Source organism: Lutra lutra, chromosome 3 (genome assembly GCF_902655055.1).
Source record: "Lutra lutra chromosome 3, mLutLut1.2, whole genome shotgun sequence".
Classification (NCBI taxonomy): domain Eukaryota; kingdom Metazoa; phylum Chordata; class Mammalia; order Carnivora; family Mustelidae; genus Lutra; species Lutra lutra.
This window is the reverse complement of record NC_062280.1, coordinates 96,389,707-96,410,725: the sequence shown is the minus strand read 5'-3', so window position 1 is coordinate 96,410,725 and position 21,019 is coordinate 96,389,707. Positions and strand designations below refer to the sequence as shown.

Sequence of the window (21,019 nt, the reverse complement as noted above, 5' to 3'; positions counted from 1 at the left end):
TCTGTGCTTCCCACCTCAATTTGTACTTCTGCCCTAGATGTGTAATAAGATACTTTTCAGTCTTTCATAACTCTAGCAGTTGAAGTGGAATGTTTATTGGTATCTTTGAGGCCTTTTTAGCTGGGTTGTCACTGTTAGAGACTCTCACACTGTATCAGCGTGACTCACTAAGGCCACATAACCCTCCACTTAGGCGGTTTCTTGCTCTTGATACTATGTGCAAGTCTTAAGGGGAGCAGCAGTTTTAGGAGAAAGACGTCTGCACAGGGCAATCTGGTGAGAAGTATTTTCATTTCTCCCCACTCATGCAGTTTTCAGTGATCATTGTGACTCACCAACTTCCTTAACCAGAGAGGATTCTTACTTATCACCCCTATAGGGGACCTTTCAGGTTCTTAATCCATTGTTCCTAGGAGTTATCTTATACTTAATAGAAGGTCTTCCCTTTTTTGTGTTACTAGCCCTGTACTGTATGTGTGAGAAATGTTCTTCCAAAGGATATTGAGTACAAACATTGTTCATTTTAGCCAACTTAGAATTAATTGGTCTTCTGTCTTAATTATGACTCCCTTTAGTTCAAGTTTTCCTGAAGTTTGATAATACAGCCTGCTTCAAATACAAATTAGTACATGCTCAAATTTTGAAAGTCATCAGAAGTTCTTTATATGGGAGCATTCATTGTGACACTGCTCATTCATTAGCTTTAAACACATTGTTATTTTATTCTAATAGAAATTATTTTCTGAGTTTTCCTGGGCCACAGTGACTGACTTTTCATATTGTTTTTGTTTTGATTTTCTTCTTTCAAAATTATAATACAGACTATAGTTAATGTCATGATAACAAAAAAGAAATTTACCTTCATTCTCCCTGTTCAAATATCTTCTGTGTGGCTGATTAACTTAGTTTATTAGTATAGCCTATTAATGAGGCAAGCAGAGATCCTTTGCTCTGTATTTGTGTGAGTTTATTAGTTTTGTTCTTTTCCATCACTAGATTTTTATTCCTCTGCATTGTCAAACTCCCTACAGAATTAAACTTTCAATCACAGGTTGAACCAGTGTGCTTTTACAAATGCATCTCAGCAAAAATATTCCCACTTAATGGAAAACAACTGAATATCCCACTCCTCCCAATTGAGGGCCAAAATACCTATGTTACAGATAGTAGGTGTTTTTATCATCAGTGATATTTTAATTGTGTATTTTTTTCTAATGCTAATTATGGTGAGAAGGAAGGAAACAAAAGTAAGTTAGATTGCATCCATATAATACAGGCACAGAAGAAAGAGTATGTCTGAATAGTTTTTGACATTGTGTTTGACTCTTAAAGTCCTTCATAGTGTAACATGTTATATAGAATTTGTCCTTCAGTTATTTTATGTATTGTCCTCTTCAGTTTACAGACTAAAATAGTTGAGTATCATTAAGTGTGAAGAAAAAAAAGAGAAATAAATCCTCAAGCATCCTCATCTGAAAGCAAAAGAAATGTTAATAAGTACAATAGCAAATTTCCTCTTTAAAGAAGAGTTCAGTAATGACAGTGGCAAGTATTGTGTTGGTAATTTTAACAGACCGTGTAATGGAATTAGTAGGATTTGAACTACTAAAAAGTTAGAATCTAAACACTTGTTTGTAGTTAGCTAATGGTTATTTTTTATGTTAAAGCATACAGAAAGTGTGCATTTATGTTTGTGCATATCCTAATGGAAAAGTAAAATTCAGTGAGAAATGGACAAGGCAACTTTTTCTGATTTTTTTTAAACAAATTTATAGCAATTTCTGTCTCCATAATTTACATTTTGATATGCATACATCATACTCTCTGGATTTCATTTTTTTTTATTCTTTTCCTTATATTTCCCTACATTCCACCATCCTGGTCTGAGTAAAATTGGAAATAATTTGTTAATGTCTCTTACGTTTTTGTTTCTTACCAAACATTTAGTGAAGAAGCATATTTTCTTTTATCACGTTAAAGGGTAAAACTAATTGTTGAACCAAATAATGAAAACAATAGATTTGGAACAGTTCTTCACTGGGGCACAAATAAATAATTTTTAAATGTTTGTATATGAATTTAAAGAAATTGTCCCCTAACTTAACAAATCTAGTGGAATTAAATGGTTGTTTTGAGAGTTTTGTTTTGTTTTTTGTTCTTTACCTATTAAATTAAGTAGTCTTAAACCAGAGGATATGGCAAGAGAAATAAAAAATTATCTGTTATTTTCCCTTTTGGGGGCAGGAAGGTTGGGGAGATAACTCAAGGATAAAATGCTTTGGTTTTCTATCCCACATGTGTGCCAGAGGTCCACAGTAGTTAATGATCCTCTTGACGGTAAACCTCTCATCTATTACGGGAATTGAATTGAAAACAGCACTAACACTATTGCTGAGGAATGAATATATGTATCTTGTATTATGTATGTGAAGCTGTCATGGTCATTCAAAACAAGGTTAAGTCAACCCCACTCAACAGAAGCAGAAAAAATTCTGGCTACATGAGGCTTTTCAGACAATGGATTGTATAGTGTGAAATAAATAGGAATAAAATCCTGACGGCCCTTATTCATTTTTAACTGATACTAGATCTATCACTTAAAGCTTCTGGGCTTGTTTACTTACTTGCAAAGGGAGGTTTACTGTATTGTCTGTTTGAAACCTCTGTGTACTCTAAAATTCCATGATTCTGTGTTTCTATCTTATGTGAGTTCTTTTAGTTCAGAAAGGTGGAATACTGGAAGACTGGTTTGCAGTAGTTTAGTGACTTACTGTCAGTAACTGGAGTCACACAAGCAACTGTTTCAATAGATATGGTTATTTGCCATACATTAGTAAGTAATTATTATCTTAACCCTTTATCATAAAATTTACAGCTTGAATACTATAAAGTATACTACATGTAAGGAGATTGATATAAGAAACTGTCCTGCATATCACTTATAGCAAAGATTTTGGGTTTATGAGGCCCTGGCTGTTTTCTGTGTAGCCGCTTTCATTCTTATGACTCTTTTTTGAAAGGTTTGCAGCTTTACCATATATGTTTAATATTTTGCAATAATTGGCCTTGTTCCTGAGCTGTTGGATTCGGGGCCGTAGCACTGTCTGAGAGGTTTACATTTCTCACAGTGAACCGGTCTCTTTTTCAGCTGCTTCCTGGCTTCTTTTTACTCAGGTTTCCACTGCTTTTTTTCTTTCTTTTTCTTTTTTTTTTTTAATGCTGTATTAAAGTATTAATATTTGCTTATATTTTCCATTATAATGCCTTTTAATCATGCATCATACTCAGAAATAGGGATTTGAATTTAGATGACGACCTTGTCTTAATATAATTTACCTTTTAAAATTTTGTGAAAGCTATTGCTTTAATTTCTTTTAAAGCAGATTTGAATGGCAGTTTCAGTTTGGTTTATAGCTTTTCTTAAAAGTCTAATGTCTTAAGCATGCCAAACTCATTAGCAAAAGTCAAGTACATCTCTTTCTATATTGCTACATAACTTTTAAAGAATATTAGTGTGCATTAATGCATGCTATCTAATGGACCTATGACCTCTAAAACCATCTGAAACTACTTAGGCTCTGACTGGGGATATAATTCAATTTTTTTTCCCCAAACTGTGATATTATATGCATGTGGGAAGCAAAATGACTCTGTAAAATGAATGTCATTTTAGTTTTTGCAGCCAGTTGATAAATTCAGAGAATATCAAGCATTATATCATCCGTGTTAGCTTTTCAAGTAACTCAGAACTATGTGGTTCCAGTTAAGCTTTGTTATCAGCAGACTATATAGTAGGTTCCAGATGAACCACACATAAAAGGAATATTTTAGGATAAACAGTCTGTAACGTGTGGAGAATATTGGCAGCATTGCAGAACACAGATTTAAAGCTGAGTTGGTGTAAAGGGCGAATGAGGAAGAAATGGACACATTGAATAAGCACCTAAGGGATGATATTAACGGGGACTTAGCTCTCTTAAATAAGGACTTTGGTATAAAGTTAGTTTCTTTGCTGGCATCTTTTGACTCAAGTGATAGGAATTTTGTAATGATGCTACTTTTGATGGCCCTGGTTATCGTGTTTTTTTCATTGTGATTCTATGAGTTTCCTGAGTATTGTGTGACCAGCACAGATTCAGACATTGTGTAATACCTACAAATCCACCTATTTCCCTTTTCCCTTCCATTAACCTGCTGCCACTGAAACCTGGAGCCAAAAGATCTGGTAAGTACCCACAGATTTCCTTGAGCTGTACAGACTTTTCCATAGGGTCATCATTTAAATAGCCGTGAGTTCAAACCTCTATGTGGCTGTTTTTATTAGATTCGTTTTTGTGTGTTTGTGTTCATGATTTTTTCAGGCACAGAAATAGTGGAGCAGATGGTGATAGAAAGAATAGTGAAGAAATAGTGAAGAATAGTGAAGGTGTGTTGGTCTGGGCCTGTGTCTTCTTCTAAATTCACCTAAGAGGCTATCCTTAGTTGAACTTGCCTGCTCACTAAAAATGTGCTGCAGGTGTGTAAGACCCAGATCACAAACTGGAGGTTTTGATGATTATTTGGAAATAGTTCATCTAAATTATATTCTAGATACCTAGATACAGATAAACTTAGAATTGGCAAAAATTGCTTATCAAAAAACAACAACACAGATCTACCCTCATACTGCTTCTCCTGTACAAATTTTGTCTTGAAAAACTTAAATTAAATCACTTTAGATTTAGGGCTGTTCTGACAAAGCAGTTCTTCGGTTCTTTTTATTATCTTTCTCATTATATCTAATTCGTATTACTAAGAATGCTTTCCTTTAACAAAAATGCTGTTCAGGTCACCTGCACAAAGTAAAACTAGCCTGTTAAAGCCTGTGCAATACTTTTCTGCTGAGCACTGTGTTTTCTTCTTGCTCTCTTCTCTGTTGAAGTGAAAGAGAGTTAAAAAATAGGAATATTCTTTGGAGCCCTCCAGGGAAGTGCCTAAGCCATCAATTTATATTGTACTAGTTCTCTTTGCTTGCAGAATTGATTGTGCTCTCCTCTGAAAGTGCTAGAAGAAATGGGGTGATATTGCAGCAGTGCAGTCCTTTAACAAAGGAGAATGACAGTGTTAAATAACACCTATGTTGAGGTCTGGATATTTTATTCTGTTGTTTCGTATCACTATATTGGCATTGCTTACTTTACAAAAATACATGTTTTCCCACAGTATTGACCACAAATTTCTATGATGATATAGATCCTATTTTCCTCTGACTGCTAGGTTAAAACCTAGACAGATCACAGGAAGGATTTGTGTTGTTGTTGTTTTAATTTCTGATATACTGAAACACTTATTATTAAAGAAAGAATAATTTAGGTATAGCCAAGTTGGTGATATGTGTTAGATTACTGGAAATACTCTTCTCTTAGAATTTTTTTTCTTCTTCTCCCAAGTTTTTATTTACATTCCAGCTAGTTAACATAGAGTGTGATATTACCTTCAGGAGTAGAATTTAGTCACTCTTATCAGTTACATACAACACCTGGTCCTCACCACTACAAGTATCCTCCTTAATACCCATCACCTATTTTTTTTTAAAGTTTATTTATCTGAGTCATCTCTATACCCAGCATGGGGCTGGATCTCACAACCCTGGAACCAAGAGTCACATGCTCTTCTGACTGAGACAGCCAGCCAGGTGTCTCTACCCATCACCTATTTAACCCATCCCCCTGCCCACCTCCCCTCCAGCAACCTAATGGTACTTTTCATTCTCTAGGAATCTACTTCCTTTTTCCAGTCTTCAGCTTTCTCCCTCTCTTCTAGATCACTGTTTTTTTTTTTTCCTCATACTTGTTGATCTTCAAACTATACCTTCTAAACTATCAGAACTATCCTTTAGACTGAATTTACATAATGAACTTGGACCACAGTGCCACTTCTCTACTAAATACTACACTGTAACAGTTGATGCTCTGCAGCCTGAGATTCCTTTGCTTAAACACAGGTTCAGAGGAATTTGTGAGCAACTTGAATACTTCTTTTTTTTTTTTTTTTAAAGATTTTTTTTTATTTATTTATTTGACAGAGAGAAATCACAAGTAGGCAGAGAGGCAGGCAGAAAGAGAGAGGAGGAAGCAGGCTTCCCGCTGAGCAGAAAGCCCGATGTGGGGCTCGAACCCAGGACCTGGGATCATGACCTGAGCCGAAGGCAGCGGCTTAACCCACTGAGCCACCCAGGCGCCCCTGAATACTTCTTTAAATGTAAATTTTATTTACCAAGGTGCATAAAGTGAGGCATACTTGTGATTATATTATGTTGCTAATAAATTAATGACTTTGTCTTGCATGGACAGTGGTAAGGTTCTTATCTTTGATTAGTAGAATGATGTGGTGAATTTTTCTGTTTTTAGTGCTTTGTAACTGAATATTTCTAGTTTTCCCTGCGGTTATAGTAACTTTAACCAACATAGTTCCCTTGGTCTTATATCGCCCAAAAAAGTCAATTAATCTTTTTTTCAAATCTTTTTTTTTTTTTTTTTTAAGTAATCTCTACACCCAACATGGGGCTTGGACTCACGACCCTGAAATCAAAAGTCACACATTCTTCTGACTGAGCCAGCCAGACACCCCAGTCCTTTTGCAACTTTTAATATCCTGCTCTTTAGAGAATATACTCTAAAATTATATACTTTCGGGGTGCCTGGGTGGCTCAGTCAGTTAAGCATCTGCCTTAGGCCCAGGTTATGATCCCAGGTTCCTGGGATCTAGCTCCATGGCTGGCTCCCTGCTTAGTGGGGAGCCCACTTCTCCCTCTGCCTGCCACTCCCCCAGCTTGTGTGCTCTCTCTCTCTGACAAATAAAATCTTTAAAAAAAAAAAAAATTATATACTTTTCAACTAGTTACTAGGTTGTAGGTTTTTTTGTTTTCATTATTGAAATGAATGGTCAAACATCTCATTGTGACACCTAAAAAAAAACGTTCAGGTACCTCTCCAAATTACCAGTAGAATTTCCCTGCTGGGGAGCTAGTCAGACAGAGTATCAAATGTTAAATGATACCTTTTTTCAGCCATGACAGGCCTAGAAAGAGTCTTAGACCCTGGCAGCTTCCTGCCCAGTGTGGTTCATACCTGGTGAGTTTTCTTGCCTCAAATATAAACGTGAATGTAAAGCTACTCTGTATAGAAAAGAATCATTGCTTCACAAGAACTTAAGGCTTAACCTGTGATACAGAACGTTGCCTTTTGTACACAGGCATCCGGGTTAAATCTAGCTTTGCCCCACTAGGTAAAGTCTGATTTCTTAGCAAAACAAGTCAACTTTGCAGAGAAGAGAACCAGGTTATGAAAGTTCTGTTAAATCTTGTGTGGACTCATATGGGATATAGCAACAGAATATACATTTTGAGCAAAGTCAGCCTTTGAAACAAAATAGCAAAGCCAAGCGCCAATAAGAAACATTGAAGACTGGCGTGAAAGTACACAGATCAAGGGACACGAACCAGAAACATGTCACCATTTGAGCCTCCCTTTTCCTCTTCCCAACTGTTTCATATCATGTGATATCTCATTATAATAAGGCAAGGAAGCGTAACCTTGAAATACAGAAGTCGCAAACTACGCGTCTTGAGAGTAATGGGCAAAACAACTAAAGGAGAGTACCTTCCAAGGGGAGGGCATTATGGGCTGATTGTTTAAACTCTTTGATATATAGTCTTTTTTTAGCTCCCAAGTTTATCTAACTATCATCTGCACTAACTCTTCAACAACTTTCACTCTGATTCTTATTTGGATAATCACATTTATATATACAAATAATCTTAAATTCAAGTGAAAGAGGGTTCCCTGGTTGATTGACTATTTGCAATATTTTTTTCCTATAATTAGCGTGAGGACTTAAGTATCTTTAACTACAGTAAAAGCCTTCATTAACCAAAATACTGAAAAAATGGAGGAGACCAGTGTATAGTGTTCCATTTATTTCAGCAGTATTACTCTAATACTTTTTCTACCTTCAACATTTGTACCTAAGAAAAGTAAATTTTAGAATCAGACTACTATGTGCAAATCCCACTTTTAATTTACTAGGAGGTAACCTTGGGCAAGGTGTGAACCTCTTTGTTTTGTTTCTTCATCTCACTTCATATATAAAGTGCTTAGAACAGTACCCAAAACCTAATAAATGTCTTGTAAATGTTAGCTACTAATGTTACTTTGTGGTGCTATCAAAAAAATGAACATTATGTAGTATTCTAAATGAAAAGGCATAGGAATTTTGGGCTAAATTTGTGTTTGGTCTGAATTCTAGAGTGGCTGGAGGAAACTGACATAGTTGGTTCTAAAATATTTAGTCCTTTTGTCTTGTTAGCTTCTTAACACATTCCTTTTCCTTAAAATACAACAGAGTTCACATCAGATGACTTATTTTCTCATCCTTGGATTGTTAACTTGAGGTCTAAATATGTTCTAAAAAATTTCCTTTTCCTTCCCATCTTTTTTTGTTTCTTGTTTTTATTTAAATTCAATTAACATATAGTATATTATTAGTTTCAGAAGTAGAGTTAAATGGTTCATCAAGCTTATATAATACCCAGTGCTCATTACATCCCCCAGTTACCTAGTCCCCCTGCCCCCCTCCCATCCAGCAACCCTCACTTTATTTCCTTTTTTTTTTTTCTTAAAGATTTTATTTATTTATTTGACAGAGAGATACAGCAAGACAGGGAACACAGGCAGAGGAGTGGGAGGAGAAGCAGTCTCCCCACTGAGGAGGGAGCTTGATGCGAGGCTTAGTCCCAGAACCCTAGTATCAGGACCTGAGCTGAAGGCAGACGCTTAACAACTAAGCCATCAAGGCGCCCCTCAGTTTATTTCCTATGATTAAGAGTCTCTTATGGTTTGTCTTCCTCTCTGATTTCGTTTTATTTTTCCCTCCCTTCCCCTTATGATCTTCTGTTTTGTTTCTTAAATTCCACATGTGAATGAGATCATATGATAGTTGTCTTTCTCTTATTGACTTTCCATCATTTTTATAAATTTCTGTTAATCTTATCCATAGCTATGGAAACATTACATGCAAAAGGTTTTAAAACAGTATGTATGCCATTTCTATGAATAATGTAAGTGGATATTTATATCTGCATGGAAATAAGGCTAACTATATATACATGTAAATGGTGATTATCTGTGAGTAATTGTCTTACAAAAATTTTTTTTCCATAGTAGCTTTTCCTTTTTTATATTTCCAAATGTTCTACTGTGAAAACCTATAGTATAATCATGTAAGGCTTTTTAAGACATGTTTTAAATGTCCAGATTTATTCAGAAATATTGAAATAAAACCTTTTTGTTTCAAGCTTTATATATTAAATGTGAACCAGAACAGTTTTGTGTTATTCCTTATCAAGTAAGCAGTTTGGGGTTAATGACATGAACCTGCATTTCAGCTGCAGTGCAGTTTCTAAGGAGAGGACTTATGAGCGACCCAAAATTCATGAATTCACTGAGGTGATTCGTAATCATGCAGTCAAGTTTCATTTTAATGAAATGGCAATTAAATGTGTTTAACCTTATTTTAAGCGTTACCTTAAAACTTTAAGTTCAGCTTTTGCTTACAGAGCCATTTGCTGAACATGGAGAGTGAAAAACACCGTTCTCAGTCTTTCTGTCAGCATGCATAGTAAGCTTCTGGTTTCATGTAGAAGCATATATTATTTGATTCTATTCTGCTAAGAATGTGTTTTCTCTATTATCTATTCAGTGAGTGTAAATATTGAGTGCGCACTTACTAGCTTAGCTCTGCAATAGCTGATATGGTGGTTTCTTGTTTTTAATGGAAGTGGGGAAGGGAGATGTTAAAGTTTCTAACTTACTCTTAAAAAGCCCACCATTTCATTTTTTGTTTATTAAGGCATACATCATGAGAAAACAATTAAAGAGATCAATTTTATATAATTAATATACAGTGTCATTAGTTTCATGCATGCAATATAATAATTCAACAGTTCTGTGCATTACTCAGTGTTCATCAAGATACCTGTACTCCTGATCCTGTACTCCTTCACCTATTTCACCCATCCTGCCAACCACCTCCCCTCTCATAACCACCTGTTTATTCTCTTATTTAAGAGTCTGGTTTTTGTTTCGATCTTTCTTTCAGTTCGTTCCTTTGTTTTGTTTTCCAGATTCCACATATTAGTGAAATTGTATGATATCCATCTTTTCCTCACTGACTTATTTCACCTAACATTGTACTCTCTGGGTGTACCCGTGTTGTAGCAAATAGCAGATTTCATTTGTTTTTATGGCTGAGTAATAGTCCATGGTGTACATATTTCATAACACATCTTCTTTATCCACTCGTCTATCAATGGACACTTGGGTTACCTTCTTATCTGGGCTATTGTGAGCAATGCTGCAGTAAACATAAGGGTGCATATGTCTTTTTAATTACTGTTTTCATTTTCTTTGGGTAAATACCCAGTAGTGGAATTACTGGATCATATGGTAATTTTATTTTTAATAAAATTGTTAAATTTTATTAAATTTAATAAATTTAATAGTATGGTTAAAATACTATTATATACTATATACCATACTATTTTCCACAATGGCTGCACCAGTTAACATTCCTCCCAACAGTGCACAAAGGTTCCTTTTTCTCTACATTCTCTCCAACCCTTACTTCCTGTGCTTTTGATTTTAGCCATTCTGACAAGTGTAAGGTGATATCTCATTGTTGTTTTGATTTGCATTTCCCTGATGATGAGTGATGTTGAGCATCTTTTCATGTGTCTGTTGGCCATCTGGATGTCTTCTTTAGAGAAATGACTGTCATGTCCCCTGCCATTTTTTAATTGGATTTTTTGAGGGTTTTGTTGTTAACTTGTATAAGTTTTTTATATATTTTGGGTATTAACCCCTTACCAGATAGATCATTTGCAAATATCTTTTCTCATTCAGTAGGTTACTTTTTTGTTTTGTTGATGGTTTCCTTTGCTTTGCAGAAGCTTTTCAGTTTGGTATAGTCCCAGTCATTTAATTTTGCTGTTTCTCTTGCCCAGGGAGACCTATCTAGAGAAATGTTTCTAAGGCCAATGTCAAAGAAGAAATTACTGCCTGTGGGGCGCTTGGCTGGCTTAGTCAGTAGAGCATGTGACTTTTGATCTCAGGGTCGTAAATTTGGGCCCCACGTTGGCTGTAGAAATTACTTTTTAAAAATGAGTTAAGTAAACTCTTTAAAAAAAAGAAAAAAATACTGTATTTTTTTTCTACGATTTTTATGGTTCAGGTCTCATACTTATAACTCTAATTCATTTTAAGCTTATTTGCATTTGGTATAAGAAAATGGTCCTGTTTCATTCTTTTGCATGTAGTTTTCCAGTTTTCCCAGGATCATTTGTTGAAGAGACTTTTTCCCATTGTATGTTCTTGTCTCCTTTGTCATACATAAATTGAGCATGTAAGTATAATATATTTCTGGGCTTTCTATTCTGTTTCTGTCTGTGTGCCAGTACCATACTATTTTGATTACTAGAGCTTTGTACTATAGTTTGAAATCTAGGAATGTGATACCTCCAGCTTTGTTCTTTTTCAAGATTGTTTTGGCTATTCAGGGTCTTCTCTGGTTATATACAGATTATTTATTAGATATATCAGATTATTTATTCTAGTTTTATAAAAAATGGTTTTGGTATCTTGATGAGGACTGCATTAAGTATATAGGTTGTTTTATGTAGTATGGACATTTTAACAGTATTGATTCTTCTAATCCATGAGCATGGAATATCTTTCCATTTGTTTGTGTCATCTTTGACTTCTTTAACAACGTTTGATAGTTTCAAAGTATAAGTCTTTGACCTTCTCAATTAAGTTTATTTACTCTTCTTAATGCAATTATAAGTGAGATTGTTTTCTTAATTTCTCTTTCTACTACTTCATTATTAATGTATAGTAATGAACAGATTTCTGTATGTTTTTTTATATCCTGTGTCCTTACTAAGCTCATTTATCAGTTCTAGTAGTTTTTTGGTGGGATTTTCAGGGTATTCTATGTATAATATTATGTCATCTCCAAAAGTAAAAATTTTACTTCATCCTTTCCAATTTGGGTACCTTTTATTTCTTGTCTGACTGCTGGCGCTAGAGCTTCCATTACTTTGTTGATTAAGAGTAGTGGGAGTGAACATCCTTGTCTTGTTCCTGATCTTAAAGGAAAAGCTCCATTTTTCACCACTGAATATGTGAGATGTTAGCTGTGGATTTTTCATATGTGGGCTTTATTATGTATGTATGTATGTTCCCTCTAAACCTACTTTGTTGAGAGTTTTTATCATGAATGGAAGTTGTCCTTTATCAAATGCTTTTCCTGCATCTACTGAGATGAATAATGTGGTTTTATCCTTTCTCTTATTTTTTTTTAAGATTTTATTTATTTATTTAACAGACAGAGATCACAAGTAGGCAGAGAGAGAGAGAGAGGAGGAAGCAGGCTCCCTGCTGAGCAGAGAGCCCGGTGCGGGCCTCGATCCCAGGACCCTGGGATCATGACCTAAGCCAAAGGCTTTAACCCACTGAGCTGCCCAGGCACCCCATCCTTGTTCTTAATACAAGGTATCACATTGATCGATTCACAAATATTGAACCATCCTTGCATCCCTGTAATAAATTCCACTCTACAATGGTGAATGATTTTTTTTTTTTAATGTATTGTTGGATTTGGTTTGCTAATATTTGTCGAAATTTTTACATCTGTGTTCATCAGAGATACTGGCCAGTATTTTTCTCTTTTCTTTTTTTTTTTTTTTTTGTAGTGTATCTAGTTTTTGTATCAGACTAGTTCTGACCTCATACAATGAACTTAGTAACTTTCCTTCCTCTTCTTTTTTTTTTTTTTTTTTTTTTTTGAGTAATTTGAGAAGAACAGGTATTAATTTTTCTTTAAATGTTTGGTAGATGGCATCCAGGTGGCTCAGTGGATTAAGCTTCTGCCTTTAGCTCAGGTCATGATGCCAGGGTTCTGGAATTGAGTCCTCCTTCAGGCTCCCTGCCCAGCAGGGTGTCTTTTCCCTTTACACCTACCCTCTGCTTGTGATCCCTCTCTCTCACACCCCTTTTTTCTCTCTCTCTCTCAAATAAATAAAATATTTTAAAATAAATAAATAATAAATGTTTGATAGAATTCCCCTGTGAAGCCATCTGGTCCTGGAGTTCTGTTTTGGGGAAGTTTTTTGATTACTGATTCAATTTCATTGCTAGTAATTGAGAAGTTCAAATTTTCTATTTCTTCCTAATTTCATTTTAGAAGATTATGTGTTTCTAGGAATGTATCCATTCTTTTCAGACTGTGTAATTTGTGGCATATAATTTTTTATAATATTCTTTTATAATCCTTTGCATTTCTGTAGCTGTCAGTTATTTCTCCTCCTTCATTTCTGATTTTATTTAAGTCCTTTCTCTCTCTCTGTCTCTCTCTGTCTCTCTTTCGTTCTTTATGAACCTGGGTATCTGTTCAGAGAATCAGCTCCTGGTTTCACTGATCTGTTCTGTTGTGTTTTTAGTTTCTATTTCATTTCTATTCAACTCTATTAATCTCTAATCCTTATTTACTTCCTTCTGCTGGCTTTGGGCTGTGTTTATTCTTCTTTTCCTAGTTCCTTTAGGTCTAAGATTAGGTTTTTTATTTGAAATTTTTCTTGCCTCTTGAAGTAGGCTTGTATCACCGTAAACTTCCCTGTTAGAACAGTTTTTGCTACATCTCAAAGATTTTGGACCATTGTGTTTTCATTTTCATTTGTCTCTATGTATTTTTTGATTCCCTCTGATTTCTTGGTTGAGCCATCTGTTGTTTAATAGGATGTTATTTAGCCTCCATGTATTCATGTTCTTTTTAGACTTTTTCTTGTAATTGATTTCTAGTTTCATACCATTGTAGTCAGAAAAGATGCATGATGTGTTTTCTGTTTTTCTCAATTTACCAAAACTTGTTTTGTGGCATAACAAAGTGATCTGTTCTAGAGACTATTTCATGTGCACTTCAATGTATGTTACACTGTTTTTTGAAAAAATGTTCTGAATATATCTGATAGGTCCAACTGATCCAATGTGTCATTCAGAGCCACTGCTTCCTTGTTTTCTGTCTGGATGATCTCTCCATTGATGTAAATGGAGTGTTATAGTCCCCTACTATTATTGTATTACTGTCAGTTTCTTCTTTGATGTCTCTTAATAGTTACTTTATGTACTTAGATATTCCCATGTTGGGTGCATAAATATTTACAATTGTTATATCCTCTTGTTGGATTGTTCCCTTTATCATGATGTAGTATACTTCTTTGTCTCATGTTACAGTCTTTGTTTTAAAGACTATTTTGTCCTATGTAAGTATTGCTACCCCAGCTTTTTTTTTCACTTCATTTGCATGGTAACCGTTTTTGTATCCCTTAACTTTCAATCTGCATGATTATTTAGATCTGAAGTGAGTCTCTTGTAGACCTCATATACATGGGTCTTGCTTTTTTTTTTTTTTTTTTCCTAAAGATTTTATTTACTCGTTTGTCAGAGAGTGCAAGCAGGGAGTGCCACAGGTCAAGGGAGAATCGGGCTCCCTGCTGAGCAAGGAGCCCAGTGTGGGACTTGATGCCAGGATATTGGGATCATGACCTGAGTCGAGGCAGATGCTTAACCAGATCAGCCACCCAGGCATCCCAGGGTCTTGCCTTTTTTTTTTTTTTTTTTTTTTTTTAAGATTTTTCTTTATTTATTCGACAGAGATCACAAGTAGTCAGAGAGCGGGGGGAAGCAGGCTCCCCGCTATGCAGAAAGCCCAATGCGGGGCTCGATCCCAGGACCTTGAGATCATGACCTGAACCAAAGGTGGAAGCTTAACCCACTGAGCCACCCAGGCGCCCCAAGGGTCTTGCTTTTTTATCCACTCATTCACCCTATGTCCATTGATTGGTAGATTTAGTCTATTTACGTTCAAAGTAGTTATTGATGGGTTTATACTTCCAGTTATTTTGTTACTTTTTTTATGGTTGTTTTTGTAGTTCTTCTCTTTTCCTTTCTTCTTTTGCTCTGTTCCCTTGTGGTTTGCTGGCTTTCTTCAGTGAAATGCTTAGATTCCTTTCCCTTTATTTTGTTTATCTATTGCAGGTTTTTTTTTTTTTTTAATAATTTTTTTTAAAGATTTTTTATTTTATTTATTTGAGAGAGAGACAGTGAGAGAGAGCATGAGCGAGGAGAAGGTCAGAGAGAGAAGCAGACTCCCCATGGAGCTGGGAGCCCGATGCGGGACTCGATCCCGGGACTCCCAGGATCATGACCTGAGCCGAAGGCAGTCGTCCAACCAACTGAGCCACCCAGGCGTCCCTATCTATTGCAGGTTTTTGATTTGTGGTTACCATTAGGTTCATATTTACATCATATGCATGTAGCAGTCTGTATCACATTGATGTCAATTTAACTTTGAACCCGTTGTAAGGGAACCAAATTATAATCCCCTCCCACCTACATTCTATGTATATGATATCATATTTTACATCCTTTTATTTTGTGGATCCCTTGAATGCTTTTTATAGATATAATTTAATGTATTGTTTTTGCACTTTAACCTCTGTAATGATTTTATAAGTGATTAATCTACCACTTTTATGGTGTTTATATTTACTTATGAAATTTTATTCTTTCATAATGTTGTTACTATGGATTATGGCTTTCTTTCCACTCAAAGAATCCCCTTTAACTTCTCTTGTAAATCTGGTTTAATGGTGATGAATTCCTTTAACTTTTATTTGCCTGGAAAACTCTCTTTTTATTCTAAGTGATAATCTTGCCTATGCAAAGTGTTCTTGTTGGTGTTTTTTTTCCTTTCAGTACTTTGATGTGTATCATGTCACTCTGGCTTACAGTTTCTGCTGAAAAATCAGCTTATTGGTCTTCTGGGATTTCCCTCCTAAGTAACTATATTCTTTTCTGTTGCTGCTTTTAAAATTCTCTCATTATCACTGCTTTTAATTACTAAGTATCCTGGTGTGAACCTCCTTGGGTTGATATTGTTGCGGGCCCTCTGTGCCTTTTGGATTTAAATATATATTTCTTGCCTCAGATTTGGGGAGTTTTCAGCTATTATTTCTTCAAAAAAATTTTTCTGCCTCCTTTTCTCTCTCATGTCTTTCTGGGATCCCAAAAATGCAAATATTATTACACTTGATGATGTTGCTGAGCTCCCTTAACCTATTCTCATTTTTTATTGTTATTTTTTCTTTTTGATTTTCATTACCTTGCCTTCTAGATTAATGATCTGTTTTTCTGCATCCTCTGATCTGTTGATTCCTTCTAGTATATTTTTCATTTCAGTTCTTGAATTCTTCATCTCTGACCGGGTTGTTTTGTTGTTGTTGTTGTTGTTTTGTTTTGTTTTTTTTTCTTTTTGTTGAAGTTCTCATTGAGTTTGTCCTTTTTTTTTTTCTCCAAGTCCAGTTAGTATCTTTGTATTATTACAAAGTACATTACTTTGAATTCCTTATCCAGGAATGTTGCTGATCTCCGTTTCATTTATCTCTTTTTTTGCGATTTTGTCCTGTTCTTTAATTTGGGACATATTTTATTCTCCTCATTTTGTATAACTCTGTGTTTGTTTCTATGTATTAGGAAGGTGAGCTATGTCTACTGATCTTGAAAGTAGTAGCCTTATGAAGAAGGGCAGTGCCCTGTAGCACAGTGTCTCCTGTTTACCTGAACCAGGTTCTTCAGGGTGTCTCCTTCATGGGTTGCATGTTCTCTGCTGTTGTATCTGAGCCACATTTATCTTCATTTCTCTTAGCTGCAATGGCCCACCTTGCATGCTGTGGGCAGGATTTAGTCCCTGTGCTATTTAGGGCCAAGATTAGGGCCACTGCGGGCATTCTCACCAATCAGATCAGATGCCTGCCCTCATCCAGTTCACTGTGGCTACAATAGCACCGACCTGCAGGGTCCCCTGAGAGGCTTTTGTAGGTAGGTGGGGCCAGCAGTCAGACTAGATCCCTGCCCCCATTTTGTCTGGCATGGCTGCAGTGATCCCAAACTGCAGAGCTCTCTTCTTGTGTTGCCCCTGAGAGTTTTTTGTTGGTGGGTGTGACTGGCAGATCAGATGTCTGCCCCCATTCCATCTGCTGGGACTGCATTGGAACTACTTTGTATGGTTATCTTCCCCTCTCCCCAAGGCAGGAGTCACTTTGGAGTGCCTCCCATCTCTGTTCGTCTGCTTGTAGGGTATAATGCAACAAAAATCACTTAGGAGGGTTACCTATAGCTTTTAAAACATCTGGAAATAAGGAAATGAACAAAATTATGTGAAGATTAATATGAGCTTCTTAGGAAATATATTTTCTTTTAAAGTGTTTGACATTCTTGTTTTTAATAGCTCCACTATTATTTTGGGAATATGCTACCAGTGTATTTATGCTACTTTTGAATGAAGTACTAATATTTAGTCATTGTTCTATTTTCCAAGTCTTTCATATCTAGAACTTTGTGTTCCCACAACTCTTATACTCTTCCCCACAGGTATTATCCATTTTATACTTTTTTTCTATCATTTTTTTTTTAAGTCCAAGCTCAAATGTCTACCTCTGTCAGGGTTAATTTCTCCCTCCTGTTTTCCTAAGTCCTATTTATACTGCTGTTCTAATATGGTGTCAGGGCTAAGCATACCTAATTCAAAGATAGGGACCTTACTTATCTTTATATCATCCACCAGTCACACCCCGGGTTTACAACATACTGCCATCTGTTACAAATGGTGAGGTGCTAGAGTCAGATATTTTAGATTTCATGTTATGTTGTCATGTTTTGAAAATGTACATGATGTTTATGTGGAGATAATACTGTGACATGGATATTGATTGGGATTTGGTTGCATTAGGAAATCTAAAATACCATTGGAAATTTACTGGTGCAAATTCCATAATGTAGTATCCTGTGACATGGAATCTATAACTATTTATTGCAAGTTTTCTGTCAAACTTTTTTTCATAAGAGAGAATTTTTATGAAAAATTCTCCAATGCTCCAAGGCTCCAATGTGAATCTCCAAAAATTAGTAAATTTAAGTAAAGGAGATCAGAGCCACATTTGCCATGCATTGACTTTTTTTTTTCAAAGTTATATTGCAAAGGTAAGCTATAACTTTAAAAGTACTTTGAATAAACCACAAGGGTAGTATGAGAAATAGTTGAAGTTCCTTGGGGGGATGTGACTGCATAAGTCAAGGTATTTTAAGTCAGGTTATGTTACAGTGAATTCTGCCAGGTTTCTACATTTTTCTTTTTCAATTGTAGTGAACTATATTCTCACAAGACCATTGTAATTTACTTTTCCAATCTATAAAGAGCTGAGCCCAAATTCTGACACTGCAGTTTATTCTTCTCTGTGTGTATGTTCTGAGGTAGTATTTCCAACATAAGAAAAGGTTGTATCTTCACGTCCCATTTCCATTCCTGCTCTTTATGTTCCTAGGAGTGGAAATGTGTCAATGTGTGTTTTCATGGTGTTTGGAATTTAGAGCATGAATTTGAAGTACATGTGATTTGATAAACTGAAAAGAGGGCTGACTGTTAATTGTTAAGACTAAAGGGCAAGAAATGAGCTTCTCCTGGTCCTTTCTCTGCCTACAAGTTTAAGTATTATAGAAAATTCATTCACAGAAAAGTTGAGGAAATAGCATATTATCAATCACTTCATTACTGACTAAGATTAGAATTTAAATTTTTTGTACTAAGTTCGATTTGTCATTTGTAACATGGCCATAATGCACTATTGCCATAGAGATAGCATAATTTTACAAAACCCTTCACTGTTAAATAATAGTTCACTATAACTGGATTTTTATTTTGTTGGTGTTAATATGTTCTTTAGTTAACAACTATGCTTTGTATTTCTATCTTTAGAGAAGGTTGATCCTAGACTTTATTAAATTATTTAGTCATTGAGCAGAATCATTGAGACTTCAAGGCAGCTACAGTGATGCTGTTGTCTATAATCAAATACCTGAGATGCGACCTTTGCCATTTCTGTTGCTTTGGGGATTAATAAACATAGAAATGAACTGATATTTATAAGATAGTGAGATATATTTGTGGTATTACCAGAGAAATCATTTAACTGACATTTAGTTGTGAAAGTTTGTATAGACAATACTATAATTTTGTTCATTTTTGTAGAAACTTTTTTAACTACCCTGAAGCTGGATGGTTAGTTATTTTTATCTGGTTTCTTTTAAGAAAGAAAAAAATGATTTCTGATAACATCTAGTAATTTATATAAGTTTGGAGATAATTGGTTTACCTAAAAGGAATCCTCTTAGGGTCAAGAAACAAAATACAATTCCTCTTTTCTTTCTTTTTTTTAAATACAATTCTTAATTCACTACTCAAAGCTTATCATTGTGGGTTTTTATTTAAATAAATAATTGCTTTTTATTTAAAAAAGTAAATTTATACTCTCAATTTACTACTTAAGTAACTCTTAAGTAGTAAATACTTTAGTAGTAAATTACTACCAGTGCCTTTAGTTTAGAGAAGAGTTGTCCCTTAGGTGTCTGATTTGTGACGTCAGTCAAATTACTTAATCTCTTTAATGATCTGTTTCTCTGCAAGTGACCTTAGTAATATAATAAGGAAGTAGTCTAAAAATTTGCTAAATGACCCCATTTCCCTTGTGCTCTTGACACATTCCTAATATAAGGATTCCTATTTTAGTGTGACAACCATTCTATAAAAGTGGTTCTCTTCTTTCCTGTTTTTGGTATTCAGAAGGGCCAGCTTCCTGGGCATGCACCCTCTGATGTAACGCAGGGCCCTGTGTTTGGTTTAATGTTCTGCTCTTACCAACTCAAAATTCTCAGTAATTTTTAACAAGCAGCCCTGCATTTTCCTCTTGCCTAGGTACTAGAAATTATGTAGCTAGTACTGGTCCTCAGAAACTAATTGTCTATAAACCAAGTCTGTGACCATATAAATTTCCTCAACTATAAAGGAAATCTTTGTACACAAATTTTATTTGAATGTATTTTAAGTGGGGAAAAAAATATAGCTGGGAGTTACCTATACAGTAAACCCTTTAAAAGTTAGCTCTCGGGGCACCTGGGTGGCTCAGTGGGTTAAAGCCTCTGCCTTTGGCTCAGGTCATGATCCCAGGGTCCTGGGATCGAGCCCCGCGTCGGGCTCTCTGCTTGGCGGGGAGCCTGCTTCCTCCTCTCTCTCTGACTGTTTCTCTGTCTACTTGTGACCCCCCCCCCTCTCTCTCTGTCAAATAAATAAAAAATATCTTTTTTAAAAAATAAATAAATAAATAAAAGTTAGCTCTCATGATAGAGGATTTTTAAGATTTGCTATTTTAACAGAATTTTGTCATTTCAAAACACAAAAGTGTTTGCTTAAAACACAAAAACATTCTATTAGATAAAAAATAAATTCAAAGCAGGGCTTAACTCATTGTGCCATTACAGGTTATCAAGTTATACCCAACCACCAGCAAAACTACCAAGGACTAGTTGGAGTTCAGCAACCCCAGAGTCAGAGCCTACTTGGTGGCCAGCCCAACAGCATTGGAAATCAGATCCAAGGAGTAGTCATCCCATATCCTTCAGTGCCATCATACCAGGTATGTTGTTACTATTGCCATCTTTGGGTGGAGGAGATTTTGAATAAATAAAATGTATAGCCACAGTTCATCTCCTCTCTTGTGTTAATATAGAGAAAATGCTTTTGTGATACATAACTTTATGATCTCAAGAGTTTTATTAGTGTAGCAGCTTTGTTTTACCCTCATGTACTGCTTTATTCATTCACTTCTGTAATTTTTATAAGAAATTATATGTGAGCTACAATATTAACCACATTGGTTAGTAGCAAATAAATTTTATTTGGCATTGTCTGTGTTTCCAATGATATAAATGTATAATAAGAAAGTATCTTATTCTATTCTTCAGCTTCTTATAAAGTCTCTTTTGAGGGAAGAGTGGAATGAGAGGGAAAATAATGGTAGAGATAGGTATCTAAA

The 21,019-nt window shown here is 35.3% G+C and overlaps 1 protein-coding gene across 1 annotated transcript in view; it reads left to right on the top strand.

The window, feature by feature from the left end:
* R3HDM1 (R3H domain containing 1) overlaps window positions 1-21,019 on the top strand; it is a 206,095-nt gene that overhangs the window by 131,978 nt on the left and 53,098 nt on the right. The window contains 1 exon segment of the mRNA XM_047722506.1: window positions 20,466-20,620. Within this exon segment, the coding sequence (XP_047578462.1) occupies window positions 20,466-20,620 (155 nt within the window).